A 23,830-nucleotide genomic window follows, 5' to 3' on the forward strand; every position below is an offset into this window, starting at 1 on the left:
TGTTTCTTTAATGAGAGTCAATTAAAAAAGAATGCTCGTAAATGAGTAAGATAGCTAATGTTACTAGCTTACTAACTAGCCTGTTGGTAGCAGGGATATGATATATTTTTAATGTTTCTTTAATGAGAGTCAATTTAAAAAGAATGCTAGTAAGTGAGTTAGCTAGCTATTGTTATTAGCTCACTAACTAGCCTGTTGGTATGATATGATATAATTTCAATGTTTCTTTAATGAGAGTCAATTAAAAAAGAATGCTCGTAAATGAGTAAGCTAGCTAATGTGACTAGCTCACTAAATAGCCTGTTGGTAGCAGGGATATGATATATTTTCAATGTTTCTTTAATGAGAGTCAATTTAAAAAGAATGCTAGTAAGTGAGTTAGCTAGCAAAGAAGGGAATCCTCGAAAACTAGGATTTTTTGTTATTATTTTTTAGAGGATCGGTTTTTAGAGGGTCATTTTAAGTTTATCCTAACTAGCATGCTGGTAGTGGGGCCTTTAATGAGAGTCAATTGAAAAAGAATGCTCGTAAGTTAGTAAGCTAGCAAATAAGATATAAGCTCATGAACTAGCTTGCTAGCCTGCTGGTAGCAATTAAAAAGAATGCTACTAAGTTTGTAAGCTAGCCAGTAAGTTAATAGCTCATGAACTAGCTTGCTAGCCTGCTGGTAGTAATTAAAAAAGAATGCTACTATGTATGTAAGATAGCCAGTAAGTTATTAGCTCAAGAACTAGCTTGCTAGCCTGCAGGTAGCAATTACAAAAGAATGCTACTAAGTTAGTAAGCTAGCCAATACGTTATTAGCTCATGAACTAGCTTGCTAGCCTGCAGGTAGCAATTAAAAAATAATGCTACTAAGTTAGTAAGCTAGCCAATACGTTATTAGCTCATGAACTAGCTTGCTAGCCTGCTGTTGGCAATTATAAAAGAATGCTAATAATTTAGTAAGCTAGCTAATAAGTTACTAGCACACAATGTTACTAAACTGCTGGAGTCATGGATATGATTAATTTTTAATGCTTTCAATTAAAAGGAAATGCTGGTAAACCAGGAGGGTTTTTTTCATGCTTTTCATTGAGTGCAAGTAAGCTAGGATTAATTTTTAATGCTTTTCCACTGAGGGATAGTTAAAAATGACTGCTAGTAAGCTAGGAAGCTGGGGACGAGTCTCAGCAAGCATGTTGGGGGATTACGCAAGAAAACACAGGTGCCAAGAATTGGACTCGAGAGGATATGGATATCTACACGAGCAATGACATTTACCGTTTTGAAAATTGCGCCCCATGAAAGTCGGTAGACATGCATACAGCCTTGAAAGAGACTGCCATTTTGCTTTCAAGCGGCCATTCGAAAGTAATTGTGGCCATTTCCTGGAGTCCTTCAAAGGAAATGCAGTCCTCAAAGCCTTTATCAATGAGCAACATGAGAGTTGGTTCACCTGTTAGTCATGAGTGCGTCCTCAAAAAAGGCTTCCAAAGCTACTGACAACAAAACAAATAAAACGACCATTTTGCCTTAAATCGGCCATCTCGGTTGACTTGTGGCGATTCCCGGGAGCGCTTCAACCAAAATGCAATTGGCAAAACTTGAATGAATAGACTCTCATACTACTCTCATGTGAGAACACAAGCTAATGCGCCGTTTTTGCTTGAAGCAGCCATTTTGAAGAGACATGTCGACATTTATCCGATTGCTATCAAATGTACAGTGGCAATAACTTCCTCAGAGCCAGTATTTTTATTTGGTGGACTTGATGGATCTGTTGACTCACTGGAGCAACACCATTAAGTCCTGATGTCCTCACTAGAGGACATCCTGGCCTTTCCGATGACGTCTCATGTCATGCCGGACAAAATGGACACAACGGTGGACAAAAACGAATCGGCTGGATATCGCCATCTTGTTTCCCTTTGTTTTTCTTTCGTCAATATGACTTCTTTCACGATTATCAAAGGTCTGAGATTTGTCTAAAAATTAACTATATATTATGGATTTTAACCTTTTTCACGAATATACAGGAATCTATTATGTTTTGCTTTCATTCAAAATTTTTCTATCTGTCGATTTTTGCTTGCTGCTTTTTAGCAGCGCAGAAGAAAATGTAACAGTAGAAGAAGAATGTCCCTGTCAGAGCAGTGTAAGCATGATGATAAACAAATTTGTATTATTTTGGGGTTAAATAAATACATATTAGGTCAGGTAAAAGGCTGGTTTTCCATTTTTAAAATTCCGATTTCAAAAGAAACGCTAAATGACCGCGTTTTTCTCTTCAGTGGCACAACACTGCCTCCTTGTGGACGGCGGTTCGTCTCAATTGTGCCCGCCGATTCCCAAACACATTCGACGACTCACAAGTGAACTTGCGAATATTTTTGCGGATCTGTATAACATGCGAATATTACCCAAACATTTCTTTTCATAATCATCCGGATTCATCAAAGCGTCACGTTGTCGTCAAATCGTAAATATCCCCGATTTCTTTCGCGGTCCCTGTGGGTTTTTTTGTGAAACAAAACTGTTTTCAGCTCCAAGGGCAACGCTAATGATGTGAGCTTATTTCACAGGGATCCGTTCATTTGGAAGACGCTAAATGCTAATTGATTAGCGCTAATCTGTCCAAATCTGGCAAGGCAGTTTTCCCAGCGCGGCGTGGATTATGTCATGCTTCCGGCGCTCGGGTGAGGTGATTACCACCGCGCACTTCAGCTAAACGCGCCACATTACTCATCGGCGCCCCGTCCCGACTGATGTTTGGTGTATGGACAGCGAGATGGATTACACGGCGAACGGCGGGAAAGATTAAGAGCGGGGAAGATGGAGACATAAATAAAAAAGGGTTGGGGAAACAATGGAAAAGTGCAAGACGGTTAAATGGAAAGTTAAAAGCAAAGCGGGTCGTGAAAGACAAGGAGAGAGGCCAGAAATCAACGGAGAATCAATGAAGAGAGAGAAGCTATCAAAAGCTTTCAACTGGCCGCCGATCTCTGGAAGGGACTTCATTAAAATGGCGTCGGCGACGCCCTTTTTTTGAAGGAGGAGCCTGGTATTGATTTAATAGTGGCAGGCCTCCTTGTTTCTAGCGTGACAGGTGAGCTATCTGATCGGAGCGACGACACAAAATGGACTCCAGGACAAAAGGCTGACTGGGATGGATTGCAACCTGATTGCCTGTTCGGTATGATTAAAAAAAAATACAAGCCCTCTACAGCTGCTAAAATAATTGATTAATGAGGAGACGATTGTGTCGTGGACAGTGAAAATGTATGAAACCATTAACATCCAATGCCAGTGACGCATTTTTTCAGAGTGCGGACTATCTATACTTAAGTACATTAATTTCTGGATACTCAAGTATTAAATCGACACGGGATTGAATGTCTGGCCTCTTAAAAAAAAAAAAAAAAAAAAAAAAAAAAAACAACAACAAAAAAAAACATGAAAACTGACATTTTTGCACGATCATGAAGGTTCTCAATATTTGACTGCAATCACTTTTAATAACGTGTGAACTCAGATCTAATGATCTAATATATTTATATATTTTTTTTTATTTCAGTCATTGTTGATAAATAATGACTACATAAAAGTAAAAGTAAAAAAGTACATTTTTTTAAACAAAAATTGTCCAATATATTGCAATACGAATTACAAAACGCCTTTGCTGTATATCAATATAACAACATATCGCAATACACTTTTAAGACGCAATACCCAGCACTAATATATATATATATATATATATATATATATATATATATATATATATATATATATATATATATATATAGACATAGAAAAGATGCATTGTATACGACATTTGAGAAGGTGGTGCGATATATTTTCAAGCATCTCCAGGTGCAGCACTCCCTCTAAAATCTCGGAAAAGACAAGGGGATAAAACCTAATTCCAAGAAGGCTTTGTCTGTTGATACTGTGAAAATAAGGCTTGAGACACCATGATCCCCAGCAGTCGAGATGTGATGGCACCATCTTCATACTCGTATAAGAATGCGGCACGGCCTGCACGCTTTGCTGAAATGTCAGCGATGACTTTCTCGATGGCATCCGAGGCACTTTCCCCAGAGAAAAAAAAAAACTGTTAACAATCCTAAATGGACTCGGCGGCCATATAGTGACAAGAAATGCCAGCTGAATTTCATATCGGTGCAAAGGAAGTCAAAAGGTGCCTCGTGGTTGATATAAAACACCGAGCGGGCACCAGGAAGCAGAACTCTGACAAGCTGGGATGAGGAGCTTACAAAACTTTGATTTGATCTCATTCTCTGCATCCTTGGCTCTCTTTAGGGCCATCACACAAACAATCTCCCGGCAGCGAAAAAGGGAGATATGAGATTAGTTTTTAAGGCGTGCTGGCTGGCAAGTGTGTGATGTTTTGTTTGCGCACCCCCCCCCCCCCCCCCCCACCCCCGAAAGCAAAAATCAGTATGCCTGAGAATCAAATGATCAAACGTGAGAAATGTATGGATTGGCGTTCCCACCCAGATGTACAGACACACGCTTGCATTCATCGTGAGCCAACAACTGATGGATTCATCATACACACACATGCGCGTTTGTACGGCTGTACTTGTGGGGACATCCATTTGAAATGATGCATTTCCTAGCCCCCGACATTAACCATCGGAAATCACTGGCTATCCCTAACCCGTTCCCTCACCTCCACTCTAAATTCACAAACACATCAGTACCATCTCAGTTAATTATCTCCTTGAGTGGATGCCAAGGGCACGGGAAAAAAAAAAAAATCTTGTTCTCTTGTTTTCGCCACGGGGATTGATATATGAAGGAGTCAAGGTGGAGTGTAAAGGGGATCAAACGCTTGCATGGAGGAACGCACACGCACCAGGTTGAACATGATGGAGTGAGGGCACTGAGGAACACACCAGGAGTAAGGTGGCAAGGACGTAAGGTCACATGGATTGACACAGTGCTGATTGGCCGGCTGTGTCATAAATAGCGTGCCAAAATTCATTACATCATCAAGCTTCTTGACGCCGATGTGTGCGCACTGTGTATATATATATATATATATATATATATATATATATATATATATATATATATATATATATATATATATTAGTGCTGGGTATTGTGTCTTAAAAGTGTATTGCGATTTATTGTTATATTCTGATACAGCAAAGGCGTTTTGCAATACGTATTGCGATATATTGGACAATATTTGTTAAAAAAATGTAAAAAAAAATTTCATTTACTATTATGTAGTCATTATTTATCAACAATGACTGAAAAAATATATAATATTAAATAAATAACCAATCCATTATTCCCTCATTAACTGTCAACTATTCGACCAGTCAAATTTAACCGTCGTAGAAAGACGTGCTTTGATTTTCATTTCAATATTAAAGACATAGGACAGTTTTTACTCAAATTGATTACGCAAAAATGAATAGAGAGAAACAGTAAATAAAGATTTGGACACTTCGAGATGCTTGAAAATATACCACACCACACATATATATATATATATATATATATATATATATATATATATATATATATACACACACTAAATCCAGAAATTGAGGTCAGGTTTTTTTGCTCAGCCGGTACACTTGCTAGCTAGCCAAAAGCTTATATCAAAGTGTAATAATAACAATTTTTACCCAGCACGGCAACCTAGTTATAACCTTCCATTAAAGAGAAAAAACAAAACGCATAAAACAAACATACGCCGTCATTAGCGAGGACACCGGCGATATGCCGTCTAAAAGAAAACGAAGAGCATCCAAACAGGCTTTTGAACGCAAATGTTATTGAAAAGGAGAGAAAATGTTGAGTAAAAAGAAGCAGTGTCATAAAAAGCTTCCTTAAGAGCACGGCCATCAAACAAGACTCACTCCACTCCGATGGCTCATGTGCGCGCATATCAAGTAGGCCCCCAAAATGCTTGGAGGGCACGGTCGATGGTTCAGCAAGACACGCTGCATTTGCATATTTATTCTCCGACAATTTTCTGCCTGTTTTTTTTTTTTTACTACGTTAGCTTTTATTTATTGACTGGTTAAGAGCAGTAAGAACCCAAGATAGAGCATAAAAAAAGCTGAAGCTGTCTTTTCTCTTAAAGAAGGTCATTTGCATAACACACACTTCTATACTTCCACCCACGTCACGCCTCAGAAATTTCTATACTAACACACTAAATGGACATAAACGGACCAGTTGGCCAGTAGCAACAGAAGTAGGCGGAGCCTCCATCTGTGCTGCCAAGTTGGGTTTCTGACGTCCAGTTCAGTCCATTTTCCCCGCTAGATTCTACTAACTATTATAATAATTATCAGAAAAAAACCCGATGAACTGATGTCAGAAAACAGAATCCGGGAAATGGCACCAATTGCGAAACTTCCTGTTATTTTGTCTTTAACGCTTTTTATACCATTTTGAGAACCAGCCCATTTGTGTCCACTGTTTGTGTCCATTTTGTCTCAGCAAAACAGAAGTTAACATCCGTGATATCATCGAAAAAAGGCCAGGGTGTCCCCGACCGAGCACACTAGGATTTAGTTGGGTAGCTGAAATGAATCCAAATATATATACAGTAAATATATATATATTATATATTTATTTTTAAAATTATGAATTTAACAGAAATTTAGGGATCTCTATTAAAACAACCACTGTTTTACCAACTTTTGATTACCAAATGCAAAAAGGTTAAATTATAATCCAACTGTACAAAAAATTATAATCCAATTGTACAAAAAATAGTGTTTCGTAGACAACGTGCACCATTGAAATTGCAAAAACTTTAAACGTGCATATCTCAAACCTAATTCCACCATTTTATTTATTTATTTTTTGGTCATTTTTTTGGGTGATTTTGCCAAAGGGCATATATACATATATATTAGAGCTGTCAGTTGTAGTATTACCATTGGAGATTCATACATATATATATATATATATATATATATATATATATATATATATATATATATACACTATATATATATATATATATATATACACTGTATATATATATATATATATATATATATATATATATATATATATATATATATATTTGGGTTGTATATGTATCGATATAAGGACTAACATAAATCCATTATCCGTTTTATCCTCACACGCGGTATCATATCACCCCCCTTCAAAAGAAGAAAAAAATAACCCAATATCTCTAGTGAAGCACACACATCCTGAGTGAGCCAAGGACTGCTGCAAGGATCCAATAATGTGTCCATCAGCAACCTGTGGTGACATTGACAGTGTTTGACGCTATGCACTAGCAAAAAAAAAAACAAAACAAACTCAAATAATAATAATAGCGAGAGAGAGAAAATCCACTCGCTATTGATGTCACTCCAAGCGCTTAACTTGGCGAGTCCTGCGAGACGATAAATTTGCCTTTCCACATGTGACCTCCTCCTTCTCTTCCAGGCCAACGTGCCCTCCATCTAATGATCACATTTCTTTACGGCCTTCGCTTTTTTTTCCTCCCCTTTCTCCATGAATACAAGCATGGCAGGGTGAGTCAAGGTTGCTGCAGCGGAGAGGAGACTGCTCTTTTCTTTTTATGACACCCTACCTTTTGTCCCCGTCTTGCTAGCCCACAATACGGCCTGTCATCTTCTCTGCCAACGGCCATGAAAGAAAAAAAATCTATATTAAGGTATTTTTCAAAAGACAACCAACTAAGGCTATGTACACACATTTTATATATATATATATATATATATATATATATATATATATATATATATATATATATATATATATATATATATATGTTGACCAGGCTTGGTCAGGCTTTTATTTAAAAAAAAATGACAGTTAAAGTAGAGTGACTAAAAGATGAGGACAACGTTTTGAGCTGTAAGTATTTAGAAAAAAAGTAGAAAAATATATACTGTTTTTTAAGGGTTTGCTAATTATAATTATGTTTGCTCAGGGTTTTATTTCGAATTTAATATTAATGGGGATGTGTTCAAAGAACGCCAAAAACAAACATATAATGAAGCATCTTTAAAAAGGCACATAAAGATTAGGGCTATTATTAAAAAAAAAAAAAAAGACTTTATACAGGGTGGTGTTTTGAAAAGATGCGTAAGATGCTTGAAAAAAATCGAATAATTAATTATTTATTATTTTAAATATTTATTATTTTTAAATTCAAAAATAATAAATAATATTAAATAATAAATATTTATTATTTTTTAATATTGATCATTTTAAATAAAATGGCTATTTATAGTACGGCATTTTTTTTTTTTTTAAAGATAGTCAAAATTGGCAAGGGTTTTAAAAAAAAAAAAAAGCCATCCATGTATAGTAATGCATTTGTAAAAACATGAATAGTGGTAGTTGGAAAATGACCATTATAGTAAAGCATTAAAAAATATAAAAAAATTATTTTAAGATTTTTTCAAAGACACCCTTGTTGAGTAACTATGTACCGTAAAGCGTTTTTCAAAATACAACCACGCCTATTGAGGCTTCAATATAAATAAATAAAAGCCTCCAGTCCAAATGACTTCCAGTATCCATCTTGGTCTTGCCGCCGTCCAATCAGATTACAGAAGGAGGCCGTTGCACGGGTCGACCCACGAATCAATTTTCCCCTCTGTCTTTATCCGCAACACAAGTGGAGATGCAAATGTCTCGATTGGGTTTTGAACGCTTTGGTTGTGGCAAAGGCTCATGTTATTGCTTCTATCACCTTTCTCCTCTCATTTGCATACATATTTTCCTCGCCTGACGCTGCCGGCACCTCGAATGCAAAAACAACAACAAAAATGTTGTGTTCTCATCCTGGTGTCGCTATGCGGTGTCTTAAGCTTGATTCCAAGCGGGACAGAAAGTGTGATTCATTGAGTTTTGTCAGCGTATTGATTTTTAATTTCCGCCAAACAGATTTAATTTGACACCCTCGATGCATAAAGTGATCAATAGTGATGAGTCAGATGTCTTCCGGGTTGACTCGCATGGAAAGTAGGAGAGGTGTTCCCAGCATGTCGAGTCTTTCAAGGTCACGACTGTGATGAAGTGCGATGAGTGTTCGTGTCAGATTTGGATTCCTTGTATTTCACTCGGATCGTTTTGTGAATGAAAAAGTCTATTTGTTAAAAAATTATGGACGTCATTCTTGCTTTCCTGCCAGGTAACTGACACCTAAGTGGCAGAAGGAAGTCATGGCTCAGTTGGTGCAGAACCAGTCAGAAGTTTAGAAATGCTTTCCATTTTGCTGAAATACAACCATACAAGGGTCTGATTTCCTGCCAGGTAACTGACACCTAAGTGGCAGAAGGAAGTCATGGCTCAGTTGGCGCAGAACCAGTCAGAAGTTTAAAAATGCTTTCCACTTTGCTGAAATACAACCATACAAGGGTCTGCTTTCCTGCCAGGTAACTGACACCTAAGTGGAGGAAGGAAGTCATGGCTCAGTTGGCGCAGAACCAGTCAGAAGTTTAAAAATGCTTTCCACTTTGCTGAAATACAACCATACAAGGGTCTGCTTTCCTACCAGGTAACTGACACCTAAGTGGCAGAAGGAAGTCATGGCTCAGTTGGTGCAGAACCAGTCAGAAGTTTAAAAATGCTTTCCACTTTGCTGAAATACAACCATGCAAGGGTCTGCTTTCCTGCCAGGTAACTGACACCTAAGTGGCAGAAGGAAGTAGCGTCATGCCTCAGCTAGTGCAGAACCAGTCAAAAGTTTAGAAACACTTTCCACTTTGCTGTAATACAACCATGCAAGGGTCTGCTTTCCTGCCAGGTAACTGACACCTAAGTGGCAGAAGGAAGTCATGGCTCAGTTGGTGCAGAACCAGTCAGAAGTTTAAAAATGCTTTCCACTTTGCTGAAATACAACCATAAAAGGGTCTGCTTTCCTGCCAGGTAACTGACACCTAAGTGGCAGAAGGAAGTAGCGTCATGCCTCAGCTAGTGCAGAACCAGTCAAAAGTTTAGAAACACTTTCCTGGACTGGATGCCAGCCAATCGCAGGGCACACAGAGATGAACAACCAGTCATGCACCCAATCACACCTAATAATTGTATACATATATATTAAATATGAACAGCACTTACTATTCTATTTTGTTACCAAGTTTTAATATCTATATACAACTTTGATGTTTTTTACCAGGGGTTTTACATGCGTTAGCTAACAGTTAAAATAGTTAAAATAGATTCAAATCGTTCTCGTCCGGAGTGACTGTTGAAAATCCGGATCTAGGTTCAAAATATTTCCCAACTAAAAGACGGATTCTCCATGAAGTTATTTCCACGCACGTTCCGCTTGCTTACATCGCAAAAATCGTCCATTAAAGATTCTTGCCGGGAATTACTGATGTCTTTTGACGAGATCGATTCGCACATCGTCTTCGGCAAACGGCGCTCACTCGTCTCCATACGTCATGTGACCGAGACGAATGGAGCGCGCTAATTCTTGAGTGGCGCCGTAGCACTTTAGCGTAACTAATGACGGCAGGTGAGGCGTCGGTGCCGAGGGCGTGACGGACGGCCGTGCGGCAAATGCATACGTGCGTTTGCGTTCCCTCCCGCGCGCGCGGCAGGAAATGTAAGAAGCTTAGCGCCGGACTCCAGGGGGATGAATACGCCACTTGTCGTTAGGCGGCCGAATCTATTTCATTTCCTGTAATGAGACTTAATGAAATGTACAGTGTAGATGTGTTTTTATGGCTGATAAATAATTAACTAGAGGGGGACTTTGCTTCTCAAGTCACGCCGATTCCAATTAAAAAAAAAAACAATGGAGTCAAGGGCAGAAAGTATCGTTCACTCCCAAAGACGGATTTTTGCGTTTTTGTTTTTTTTTAAGATTCCATGCGTTCAATCCCAGATATCACTTTTCTTACGGATTGAGACATAAAGTTTTTTTTAGGGGGAGTGTTAAATTCCGAGTAATCAAAAAACATAGAAATGGAAAAAAAATAAGCCTTTGGGTTTGAATATTAACTCATTCATTGCCAATGCTGGCAGTGAATGAGTTAACTATTCAGATTGTTACTGTAAGTCGCTGATGCATATGAAAGAACAAAAACTGAAGTAAAATATTGACTATTACTTCACGGAAGAACATTCCACTCATGCACTGCCAATGACGGCTAAAAACGTCATAGATCCATTTTTACTGGGAAATTGAAGTAAAAAGTTTATTATTACTTCTCGAAAGAACATTTCACTCATGCAATGCCAATGACGGCTAAAAACGTCATAAACGCATGTTTACTGGGAAATTGAAGTAAAAAACAAATTGACTATGACTTGATGGAAGAACTTTTCACTCATGCACTGCCAATGACGGCTAAAAATGTCATAGATCCATTTTTACTGGGAAATTGAAGTAAAAAGTTGATTATTACTTCACGGAAGAACATTTCACTCATGCACTGCCAATGACGGCTAAAAACGTCATAGATCCATTTTTACTGGGAAATTGAAGTAAAAAAATCCACTTCTTACTTCACGGAAGAACCTTTCACTCATGCACTGCCAATGACGGCTAAAAACGTCAGATCCATTTTTACTGGGAAATTGAAGTAAAAACTTGACAATTACATCACAGAAGAACATTTCACTCATTCACTGCCAATGACGGCTAAAAACGTCATAGATCCATTTTTACTGGGAAATTGAAGTAAAAAAATCCACTTCTTACTTCACGGAAGAACCTTTCACTCATGCACTGCCAATGACGGCTAAAAACGTCAGATCCATTTTTACTGGGAAATTGAAGTAAAAACTTGACAATTACATCACAGAAGAACATTTCACTCATTCACTGCCAATGATGGCTAAAAACGTCATAGATCCATTTTTACTGGGAAATTGAAGTAAAAAAATCCACTTCTTACTTCACGGAAGAACCTTTCACTCATGCACTGCCAATGACGGCTAAAAACGTCTGATCCATTTTTACTGGGAAATTGAAGTAAAAACTTGACAATTACAGCACAGAAGAACATTTCACTCATTCACTGCCAATGATGGCTAAAAACGTCATAGATCCATTTTTACTGGGAAATTGAAGTAAAAAAATCCACTTCTTACTTCACGGAAGAACCTTTCACTCATGCACTGCCAATGACGGCTAAAAACGTCTGATCCATTTTTACTGGGAAATTGAAGTAAAAACTTGACAATTACAGCACAGAAGAACATTTCACTCATTCACTGCCAATGATGGCTAAAAACGTCATAGATCCATTTTTACTGGGAAATTGAAGTAAAAAATTGACAATTACATCACAGAAGAACATTTCACTCATTCACTGCCAATGATGGCTAAAAACGTCATAGATCCCATTTTTACTGGGAAATTGAAGTAAAATATTGACTATTACTAAGAACATTTCACTCATTCACTGCCAATGACGGCTAAAAATGTCATAGATACATTTTTACAGGGAAATTCAAGTAAAAAATTGACTATTACTTGGAAGAACTTTTCACTGCCAATGACGGTTAAAAACGTCATAGAGCCATTTTTACTGTGCTGACAGTTGATTGAGTTTATAAAGCGATGACGGGCTCGCATGTAGCAATGTTCCAAAACGCCACAACTCGTGTCGATTCGGAGAAGGCCGCCCCACGCGCTCTGCGCAAATCAACGGATTTAAATGAGAAGTGATGAGACATTTTCCATGAAATTATCTTGTGGCTAAAGACGCGTTTGGACGGAAGCGTAAGGAGAGAGATTAAAGGCTTGGCTAAGCAACACGCGGAGATGCGAGATATGAAGAGGAGTGGCTTTCGCGGCTGAAACGTCAGTCATTACCGCGTTGAGAAGATTAGAAAGTTGTCGGCGACGCTTAAGGGACCTCCGAGAATGTTTGGTCTTGTCAATCAACTGAGGCGTTTTGCTTGAAAATGTAAAACGCTTCACACGAGTCTGCATGCTCGATTTTTCCATTGGCTGACGCCTTGAGATATAACACATGAGATTTAGTTTCTTTTGACTTGAGAGCAAAAGTGGAACTCGTTTCAAAGCTTGCGGCTGCTAAGCAGACAATTTCTCCAAAATAAAAGCTTTAAAGTGACTTATTTCCTGTTTAGAATTACAAGTATGTAATGCATGTGTTTTATGTAGGGCAACACTGCCATCCAATGGTCATAGTTATAACTGCAGTGCTCAAGTGACAATATTATTGAGGCACTAGTCAAGGGTGTCAGCTGCCCTTAAAAAAAAAAAAAAATCTGACGAGAATTTTACGATTATTTTTATGACTATTTTAAAAGACGAGAATTCTCGTCCGTGGCACTGAAAGAGTTAAGGGAAAATATTAAAACATTCTGAAACTGTCTTCATTTTTTTTTCTGAGTCTTCCGTCCTGTTGCAAGGAAATTTAAATCAATCGATAAATCACATCTCAGTGTCCATTTAGCTGAATGCTGGGGAACAATGTAAATTGCCATAGACGGGCTAATAAATAATGCCATCTATTAGGAGGTGTTGTCACGCTTTAAACCAGCGATACATGAAAGATCCTCCTGGGGGACGTGAGGTTTAAATGGGGTGGCCGCAGGTGTTCACAAAACTAATTGAATGCCTATTAATAGCCTGACAGGAACAGTTCATTGCTCTTGACAAATTGAAAACAAATTAATTGAAACATGAAGCAACTTTGTGCTAAATTGCATTATAGTGATTCCTTTGCAGGATGATCTATGGCTTGATTTTGTTAAGTTTAAGTTTAAGTTTGTTCAGACAAAAATTGTCATGAAGCGTGCTTTGCAAAAGATTTCACAGGAAGGAATTTCCTTTAAAAGCTCTTTAGAAGCCTTTTAATTTGTCCATCAAATAAATTTAATTCCTTCTGTGAAATATTTGTCAGATTATAACAGATTGTTCTCTCCTAGACGTGACTTCTTAGGATGTTACGTTCCAATCCTGCTTTGTGTTTGTAAAAAAAATAACAGGAATTGAAAAAAGCAGATCCTACTGCATTATTGAAAATGTGATGCCATGTAAAACTAGACAAAAAAAAAAAAAGAGTCAATACAACATGTTAGTACGAAATTAGTTCAAGTTCCAATTAATTTGATCTTAATTTGAAAAGATACTTGTTTTTTTGTTTGTTTTTTTTCCCCCCAGTCAGGGCATTAAAACGATTGCAATAGATTTGCTGATGTTATGACGTACATTCAAACCTGGCGGTCACCGACTTGTTCAAGTTTATTTTTGCGTCAAAGACAACTTTTGTGAACATTCCTATGAAATTCCTATGAGAAAATATTGCCCGCAAATATTGTGAGAAGGAAAGCGAATCTAATCAATGCACCTTTTCTCATGGAAAGGGGTTTACAACTATACACCGGCTTTAAAATCTTTATGTCCTCGTAAAAAAAAAAAAAAAAAAAAATATTCCAGTTATGGACTCACAGATGCTGACCGCATATTTTCCCCGCTCACCCAAGTTCCGCAACATATTGCAGCAAAGCCGTTGTTGATTTCAAACAATGTTATGCGCGCCCTCCCGAGAGTGTCTCGGGTTTTTCTTTGACTAAACCAAATGATAAAATATTCATTCAATTATCCCTCTAGTTTTAGAAATGAGTTTATTCCGAGTTCATATATGTTTCTTGTCAACGCCGCGTTTCCCAATGGGGATGGAATAAACTCCTCCCACCTTAAATTTGATCTAATTTGTGTTGGACACCTCATTGGATATTTTCGGGCAAATTTATGGGTGAAATAATGGATTTTATTGGCCCCTCCTGGCGAACGCCGAGGGGGCGTCGAGAAAAGGAGCGACGCTTGGAACTAGGTGGGACGAGGATAACGCTTTATTAATTCATAAGGCGTGGGGGGGGGGGGGGGGGGGTGCAGTGTTCCAAAACTTATCTTTGTGTAGGAAGAAGAGGGATTAGAGAAAAATAAAAAAGCTAATATCAAACATAGCGTCTAGACAGAATCGCTAATCCCCAAAACCCAGGGGATGAATCCCACCCCTCAAAAAATGTACTCAAACAAGCGATTGCAGAATAGTTCTTCAACAAATGAGCATAAATTTGTTTTAAAGTTCTTGGTTTAGCAGTCAAACTGATTAGCATGGAAAATAAAACGATTCAAGAGGTTTATTGTCATATGCGTTGTAATACCACACAATGAAATCCTAATTCAGACTACAGCACAAACTCCAGTCCTGGAGGGCCGGTATCCTGCAATGTTTTCTAACTTTCTCACTCTAACACACCTGATTCAATTGACTAGGATAATTTTCTAGTTTCTGCAAGGCTTACTAATGAGATAACCATTTGAATCAGGTGTGTTGAGAGAGAGAAACCCAGAAAACATGCAGGATACCGACCCTTGAGGACTGGAGTTCGACACCTATGGACTACAGTCTACAATCCATAATCGAGCATATAATAAGGTAGGCAATTAACAACAACAACAAAAATCATGACCGATAAAAAAGCACTAGAGATGTTTCTGTAATATTTTTTGCAAAATACTTCTACAGTGACAGAGAATTTGAAATTCTCCATTATCAGTCATCAGCACTCAGATTTTCATCCAATAAACTTTCATAAAATCATCACGAACATGAAGAAAATAAAACAATTCTACGCTTTCTACTCACCCAAAACTTTATGAACCCTTTCGTCCAATATTTTGACCATAAGGCACAAGGGAGCTGAAATTTCGCAAAGAGGATCCCAAAGCTTTCTTTCCTCCTTGCCGGTGAGACTCAAAAAACTTCCTAGTAGTACTGCACTGGCCAGACAATCTGTCAATCAGCTCAAGGGGCGGTCCTACAAGACGCGGGCACCAACAAAGAGTGGAGTCACAACTCCTGTGATTTTCGCACCGGGAGCCAATCGCGTGTCTTGTAGGAGTGCCCGCGCCTTGTACAAAGTCTCCTAAGATAATCACTGCACATCTGCATTGTCGAACTCACTTAGTAAAACAAAGACTGCCAATGCAACCGCACGGGAACGCCACAGACGGCCTTGTGCGCTTCCGCTCCGTACACGAGGTTGAATTTCCTAACGAAGCCAGCGGTGGTGACAATCTGCACGTTGATGAATAACTTAACAGAGGAAGCCTAATTGCCACTAGGTGTTGGCGAAGGCGCGTTATAAATATTTCCTCTCATTTACACAAACTGCCGGTGTCACTTTGAATCGCTGTAACAATTTTTTTTTTATCCCTAACAGGTTGCCGCATGTTAGGTGTCAAAACAGGTGCCTAAACATGCCAGCCTTGTAACTCTCCCTCATTGGCTCCAAACTTCCCAACGCCGTCAATGTGCTAAATTTAGCTAGTCCGCCGGGTATGCGCTAGCATATGCCGGGTCCATATGATCCTGTTTAACAAACTACACACCCCAAACCCTTGTACGGGTCAAATCTCTGGACGCGTCACAAGTCCCCCATTAAACACGTTCCCGGCGACGGAACTGGAAAGCGTGCGGTTTGGCACTCGATAGCGGAGACTGTTATCGGCTAATTAGCGCTAGGAGCTGCGGGGGGAGGGTTAGACGCTCGCTTTTGTGCTGTGAGTGGTGCCATCGCTTGTCATCTGCCTCAATTAGAAATGCACACAAGCGGGCAAAACGAGCAAGAGCGTTATTGTGGAAAAACGGCTGACCTACAAATACGTTTTTTTTTTTTGAGCATGTCATTGTTGCATATTTGCATGTTCTATTCTAGATTTAAACAGCATGCATGAATTTAAAGACGGAGAAACAATTGCGTTTGTTTTGCACTGCAGGGGCGGGATTATGCAAGCTATTGTTTCCCTCCATTGGATGCTTTGCTCTACATTCGATACTCCTCCGGTCACGCCGCTTTCAATGCATGCTTTTTAGGAATTTACAGCCATAATATGAAGGCATTTTGGGCTAAATATGCCACGGTTCTCATGTGGCGATGAATCATTTTGGATCACGAACTGAGCAAAGATAATGCACATGACTTGATGCCAGGACCTAAAGGCAGGAAATGATGCCATTTCAAAGTCGGAATTCAGCTATAAAAATAGCGTCTTATTGTACCTTTATCATGGCCCTGGACAGGTTGCAGTGACTAACCCATAGGGGCTAAAGAGTGGGATTTTTGAGGGATGCATTCAGGGACGTCTCAAAAAAAGAGAGATCATTAATGCATCATCTATGTAAGGTGAATAATGAGACAATTTTGCAAATTGACAGGAGTGGGTGGACTTTTTAATTCTTTAAATTGAACACTTCATTCATAAACCAAAGAGTTGTTTCAAAAGACTGCCTATTTTATGTTTTTTTTATTTTAAAGTTCATGTTAAAACATCAATGTAAAATAAACACTGGGGTTTGTCGTTATAATTCATTGTAATGCCAAAAACAGCCCAAATAAACAAACATTCAACATCGTATTATCCTCGCTATAACGCGAGTAAATATGAACATGTAAAACACATAACACACATTGTGTGTACACGCAACACCTATCGCATTTATTAAATCTAGTCTGCAGCCGCTTTTACTCAGCGTCTTCGTTTAGGTCCTCCGCTCTACTGTCCTTATCTTTCTCTACTCAGTCTCTGCGCGACTTGGCTTCTTTAAAGCACGTCGTTCAAAAAAACTTTGTTCTGGAACATCACTAAGATATATATATATATATATATATATATATATATATATATATATATATATATATATATATATATATATATATACACATCTGAGAAACAAGTACTGTATTTTCCACACTATAAGGCGCATCTAAGAGCCTTAATTTTTTTAAAAAGCTGATGGTGCGCCTTATAATCCGGTGCGCCTTATATTTGAATCAATATTGAGATTGGGATTTGTACATGGGGAAAGAACTGATGAAGTAAGCTTTATCTGTTTCTTTTCTGTGTTTACAGTTGAACAAAGCTTATATTGACATTAAGTTATAATGCTATTGAGACTTATTATTTGAGTTGTTATTGTTATTACTTCGATTACTATATTGTGATTGCACTGGAGGAAAAGGTCCCTGATATAAATGTTGCACTACATGTTATACATTGCTGTTAAAAGATAAACTGTCAAAAAAATACAAATAAAACAAAACATAAACAGTTGTTTATTCATTATTCATTTTGGGAGTGAATGGAGTTGTCAGAAAGCTGGTTTGTAATCTACTAATAAAGTTTGACTGCTTCTACTGTTGCGCCTTAGAATGTGGTGCGCCTTATAAATGGAAAAACTTTGAAAATGGCATTATTTGAGGGTGCGCCTTATAAATGCGGTGCGCCTTGTTTATGGAAAATGTTTGAAAATATGTCATTATTTGAGGGTGCACCTTATAATGCGGTACACCTTATATATGGAAAAAGTTTGAAAATATGTCATTATTTGTGGGTGTGCCTTATAGATGGAAAAAGTTTGAAGCTGTCATTATTTGAAGGTGTGCCTTATAATGCGGTGCGCCATAAATATGGAAAAGGTTTGAAAATGTAATTATTTGAGGGTGCGCCTTATAATGCGGTGCACCTTATATATGGAAAAAAGTTTGAAAATATGTCATATTTGAGGGTGCGCCTAATAATGCGGTGCTCCTTACGTATGGAAAAAAGTTTGGAAATATTTCTTTATTTGAGGGTGCGCCTTATAATGCGGTACGCCTTATATATGGCAAAAGTTTGAAAATATGTCATTATTGGAGGGTGCGCCTTATAATGCGGTGCACCTTATATATGGAAAAAGTTTGGAAATATGTCATTATTTGAGGGTGCGCCTTATAATGCGGTGCGCCTTATATATGAAAAAAGTTTGGAAATATGTCATTATTTTAGGGTGTGCCTTATATATGGAAAATAATTGGAAATATGACTATTTTAGGGAGCGCCTTATATATGGAAAAGGTTTGAAAATGTCATTATTTGAGGGTGCGCCTTATAATGCGATGCGACTTATAGTGCGGAAAAAACGATAATTAAATATATATATATATATATATATATATATATATATATATATATATATATATATATATATATACACACACACATATATGCTCTACCAGGCATATGTAAACAAGTAGAGAAAAAAAAACACTTGAAGTGACATACCGTGTAACTAAAAGAGCAATAAATACAGCTGGGTATGGCAAGTCGGCACTCTATGGAGGGGTGTTGACACTTTGTGCGCATATCGCTCTGTTATTCGGTGAGTACATTAGCGTTTTGGCAGCCTTGGCTGTGGGGGAGAAGCTGTCACAAAAGCCAGCCACTCTTGTGATTGCCCGAGTATTTATCAGGCATGGTGATTATTGAAGAAATGCATCTGACAGGCATACTTATCGCGCCGAAATAAGTCGCATTGGACTGAGTGGATAAGGGAGGGGGGAGATGGGGAGGAGTGGAGTGGGGGGGGGGGGAGAGAGAGAGAAGGAGAAGCTGAGGAAGAGAGAGAGAGAGAGGGTCTGCAAGGGGACTTGGTGGCTAGTGTTCGCCTGAGCCCGAGCGAGCGAGCGACGGCGCTTGTTGTGGCGGCGACGCGCGCCTAACATGCATCTCCCGCGCGCCTCGGACCAACGTGCGCACGCGGAAACCGCGCGTGGACGCTGACCAAGCCGCACTCGGAGGGAGGTGGCGGACGAGTCAAAGACGACGGGCGGCAAGCCCGTTTCGGACCGACGCACCGAAACCACACGCGCGTCTTCTTTGCTTTCAAACACTTGGACTAACGCTTGGATTGATTTTTTTTTTTAAACAAGACATGTACGCCGCATTACAAGACGGCGTGATTTTGTGACTTTGGATCCCACCCGCATCCTATCCCGTAATTCCATCCCCGCGCTCAGCATCCCCTCCGTCAGGATGCAGCTGCTCCGAGTTGCGTGGGCACTTACCGGAGCGGCGATCTTCTTCTTCCTCCTCCTCCTCATCCACTCCCGTCTGCTCAAAGAAGGTAATATCTGCGACGCGCTGAAAAGTTACCGCCGAAAAGTGTCCGCCGGGCACCTGTAAACAAAATCGGACGCTCGTGAGCCTTGATTTTTTGAAAATCACCTGCTTAAAGGCAGAAGAAGTTCCAGCATAGGCGTAAAAAGAATCGAGGGGGGTTCGGCTTTGTTTTAAGGCTTCTCAATAGATGGCACTAGAGTCTAGCTTTAGGCTAACATGGAGGTCAAGCCACGCTAATGTTCCCTTCTGTTGTCCGCCCTTCTGATACTCCAACAAGGTTGAATCGCAATTAAGATCATCGCCGTCATCGTTCCTCTCCCTCCCGGCCATCATCGCGTCCGTGCTGCACGGGTGACACCGCCTGCAGACATGTCGCGCTGTGGCTCGGCTCTTTTTGAAGGCACTGATGGGATTTGATTGATTCCATTATTTTTATTGCTTCTCTTTCAATGCGAGCGAATGAAAGGCCCGGCTCCCAGGCGCGGTACAAAGCCGACTAATCTCTCGAGGATGCCAGTACGTTTAAAGCCTCCCGCTCCCCATGAAAGTCAAACGGTCGCTTGTACTTGATGAACTCGGCGGCGGATGAAAAGCGGTTAATATGCGCCATCCAAGACCAAACGCAACCGCCGTGACACTCGTGCGCTCGTCTACTACGCAAATATTCAGGTCCGGGGCCCCCGTGACTACCGAGGAGACCATCTCGTGGAGTTTGTGAATTTTGTGCCGGCACTTGCCTTCAAAACCTCCATTAATGTCTTGTGACATGCTTGGGGTCAAAGGGGCATCATGTGGCCACCTCAGAGTATGACAAAGCCGTCGCTCGGGGCGACTGTAATGTGAGGAAGCGTCCGAAGACTCGTCGGCGATGTTGACTACGGTTTTGACCTTCAGCGCTGTCGCCTTGTGTGAGGTGGTCCTCTTCGTTTTCGAGTTTGATATGGAATCGCTTGTGATTGGACGGAATAAGTTGCTTTGGCGTTTTCGGGACTGGAAATATGAACTTGGAAAAGCAAGGCCTTCTAGAAGCAAACGAGAGGCGTGAATTCATACATTTGCGTAAAGACGGACTTGTTTTTAGCCGCGTTTTAGCGTGTCACACACCGGCCATCTGTTTATTTGCCGACACCCTGTTTAACACACATATTTTTAGATGTGAGACGCTGCTAGCTCTTGTTTGGCGCGGAGGAATCGGCGCTGGGATTTGGGACGAACGTACGAGTCATGAGCCTTTCGCGCTGTCCACTTCAATAATTCAAGCAGTGGAGCTAATGTAATTTAGCTTCTCGGTGGTGTGTTATTCGGCACAAGGCAATAGAGGGCCGGACATGAGAAACATCTGATGAATTCGGGCATGGGATCGAGTCAAATAATTATATTTTCTTTTTTGGAGCGGTGGAACATCAAGGACAGGCTGGGTAGGTGCTCTCAAGGACCTGTACTATAACTTTTAAATATTTTACCTCAGTCTGGTCAGAGTTTATTCTTGATGTTCTCTCAAATTACCGTAATTTCCCAATATAGGACGCAAATTGTTGTTTTTTAGGTTACCGTGTGTATTTGTCTGTAATGTGTCTCTGTTTGTCTGTATTTGGTCCACTTCAACCTGTGGGCCTGGAAGGGGGCTCCTCCCACCTGTGTCCCTTCTGAAGGTTTCTGATTTTCCCAAATTGGGGGTTTTTAGTTTTTCCTTCCCCTTCTGGGAGCTTTGCCAGGGGGCTCCTCCCACCTGTGGTCCCTTCTGAAGGTTTCTGATTTTCCCAAATTGGAGGTTTTGAGTTTTTCCTTCCCGTTCTGGGAGCTTTGACAGGGGATGCTGGTGTGTATGACTCTGTATGACTTCTTTATTCGAAAGAAGTCTTGACATGACCTATTTTCATCCGGGAAGCCCTTTGAGACTTCGGTGATTCAGGGCTGTAAAAAAATATTTGATTGATTGATTGAATAGCATTGAGTGAATAGCACGCCCGCCTCACAGTTCAAAGGTCTCGGTTCAAAATCCACCGAGCTCCGGCCTTCCTGTGTGGAGTTTGCATGTTCTCCCCGAGCCTGCGCGGGTTCTCTCTGGGCACTCCGGCTTCCTCCCACTCCGCAAAAAAATGCATGGCAGTTGAATTGGACACACTAAATTGTCCTTAGGTGTGATTGGGCGCATGATTGATCGTTCGTCTCTGTGTGCCCTGCGATTGGCTGGCAACCAGTTCAGGGTGTCCCCCGCCTACTTCCCGAAGCCAGCTGAGATAGGCGCCGGCAAGCCTGCGACCCGTGGGGATAAGCGGCTATAGAAAATGGATGGATGATTGATAAGACGCACCGACATTTTACCAGCGACGTAAAAACGGAATAGATTCTGAAACCCAGGAAGTGTGTTAGGAAAAACCCCCAGATTTTGTGTGATACATTTGACCATACCTTAAAGGTTTAGCTATACCAATTCAAGAGTCTGTATGCCGTCTGGTTAGTTTAACAAACACCGCGGTAACGTCAAAGCCCTTGGGCTCGCGTAAATGAGGAATAGATCCTGCCACCGACGGTACGGAAGGGTTCATCTAACCCTTACCCCTACTTAACAATAAGCATCATTGCCTGGTATGTTATGATTCCCATCATTTTCCGGTCCCATGTTCGTGTGGGATTGGTGCCTCTTGACCTTAACGTTTCGCCACATAATTACTGTAAACAGCTCTCCTTTGACTCAACTACCTACTTTATGCCTCGCCTTTCTTCCAGCGGCCACGTATACGTGCATGACACAAAGCCGTTGACACCGCTTGACCCAAATCTGCCCGAGGCTCCGAGCAGAACTGACACACCGCAGTCACTCCCGTCCATTTTTGCCCCGGCTTTCTTTATTTTTTTTTCCAGGAGAATTCACAGTCTCCTGCCTTCCTCCGTATGTGCTAAATCAAAACCGATGCGGGTTGGCTAGTGTCAGCTGCAGTGTATGAATACACATCTCTCTGTCGCTTTGGCCCATTACGCCTAACCTTGTGGTTTTTAGGATCAATAACTGCAGGTGTCAGGCAGGCTGTGAGCCTCTTTGCTAGCGGAGCAGGTGGAGGACTTGGAGTGGCAGGAAATGCTTTATGATCGAAGGAGAAATGATGTGCGGCTGAACTCGAATTCAACTTCTCATTGGAGCAGACGCCATTTTTGCAAAAAAAAACGCCCGGCTTTGAAGTGCGGAGCTGCTTTGGGGCTTTGCTAAAACGAAGCTGAGATGTAGTCTGGCGCAGGTTTGTCGGGGATTCACTTCATTAAACCCGGCGAGTAAAGGGCATCTTATTCTGACTTGAGGTGTTTGAAAGAAGATGCGGAGGAAAGCTCGCGGACCAATCGGGGCTCTGAAAGCAGATGGAGGCGGGGTTTTAATGTGTGGTTTTGAATTTGCGAGCCCAAACAAGATTAGAAAGAGTCAGAAGTGAACTTTCTTTAAATACTATTCCCTTGCGCTTTTCTAATACTTCTACCATTTTGCAAACAGAAGAGTTGTCGTCATAGATTTTTCACTCTGCGTCACTTTTGATGGATGCTACGTGGAAAGCAGCGTTGAAGTCAAGACCACACCAATCAAGAACAAGTATCGAGACTGAGACTTGACCAAGACTTTTGTAGCTCCAGATAGGGATGAGACCAAGATAATATTGCGACCAGAGATTACCGAGACCAAGACTTGACCAAGACTTTTCTAGGTCCAGACTGGGACGAAACCATGACATTATTGAGACTAAAAAGTACAGAGGCCGAGACTAGACTAAGACTTTTGAAAGTCCAGACCGAGACAAGACCAATATATTATTGAAACAAGAGAGTATGAAGACCGAGACAAGACCAAGACTTTTGTTGGTCCAGATCGGCACAAGACCAAGATATTGTCAAGACTACGGAGTACCAAGAGCGAGACTAGACCAAGATTTTTGT

At 40.2% G+C, this 23,830-nt stretch overlaps 1 protein-coding gene across 2 annotated transcripts in view; it reads left to right on the plus strand.

Moving 5' to 3' along the window:
* Positions 1-23,830, plus strand: part of tafa5a (TAFA chemokine like family member 5a) — a 146,866-nt gene that overhangs the window by 23,980 nt on the left and 99,056 nt on the right. Inside the window, exon 1 of one of the 2 annotated variants that reach the window (XM_088406283.1) lies at positions 19,392-19,913. The exons of the other annotated variant lie outside the window; for it this stretch is intronic. Within the exon in view, the coding sequence (XP_088262409.1) occupies positions 19,823-19,913 (91 nt within the window). The 5' untranslated portion in view covers positions 19,392-19,822. Of the gene's footprint in view, positions 1-19,391; positions 19,914-23,830 lie in introns of those variants that run through there. 2 annotated transcript variants of the gene reach the window in all.

The sequence above is a fragment of the Hippichthys cyanospilos genome, chromosome 22 (assembly GCF_059441005.1).
Source record: "Hippichthys cyanospilos isolate Australia breed blue-spotted pipefish chromosome 22, RoL_Hcya_1.0, whole genome shotgun sequence".
Classification (NCBI taxonomy): domain Eukaryota; kingdom Metazoa; phylum Chordata; class Actinopteri; order Syngnathiformes; family Syngnathidae; genus Hippichthys; species Hippichthys cyanospilos.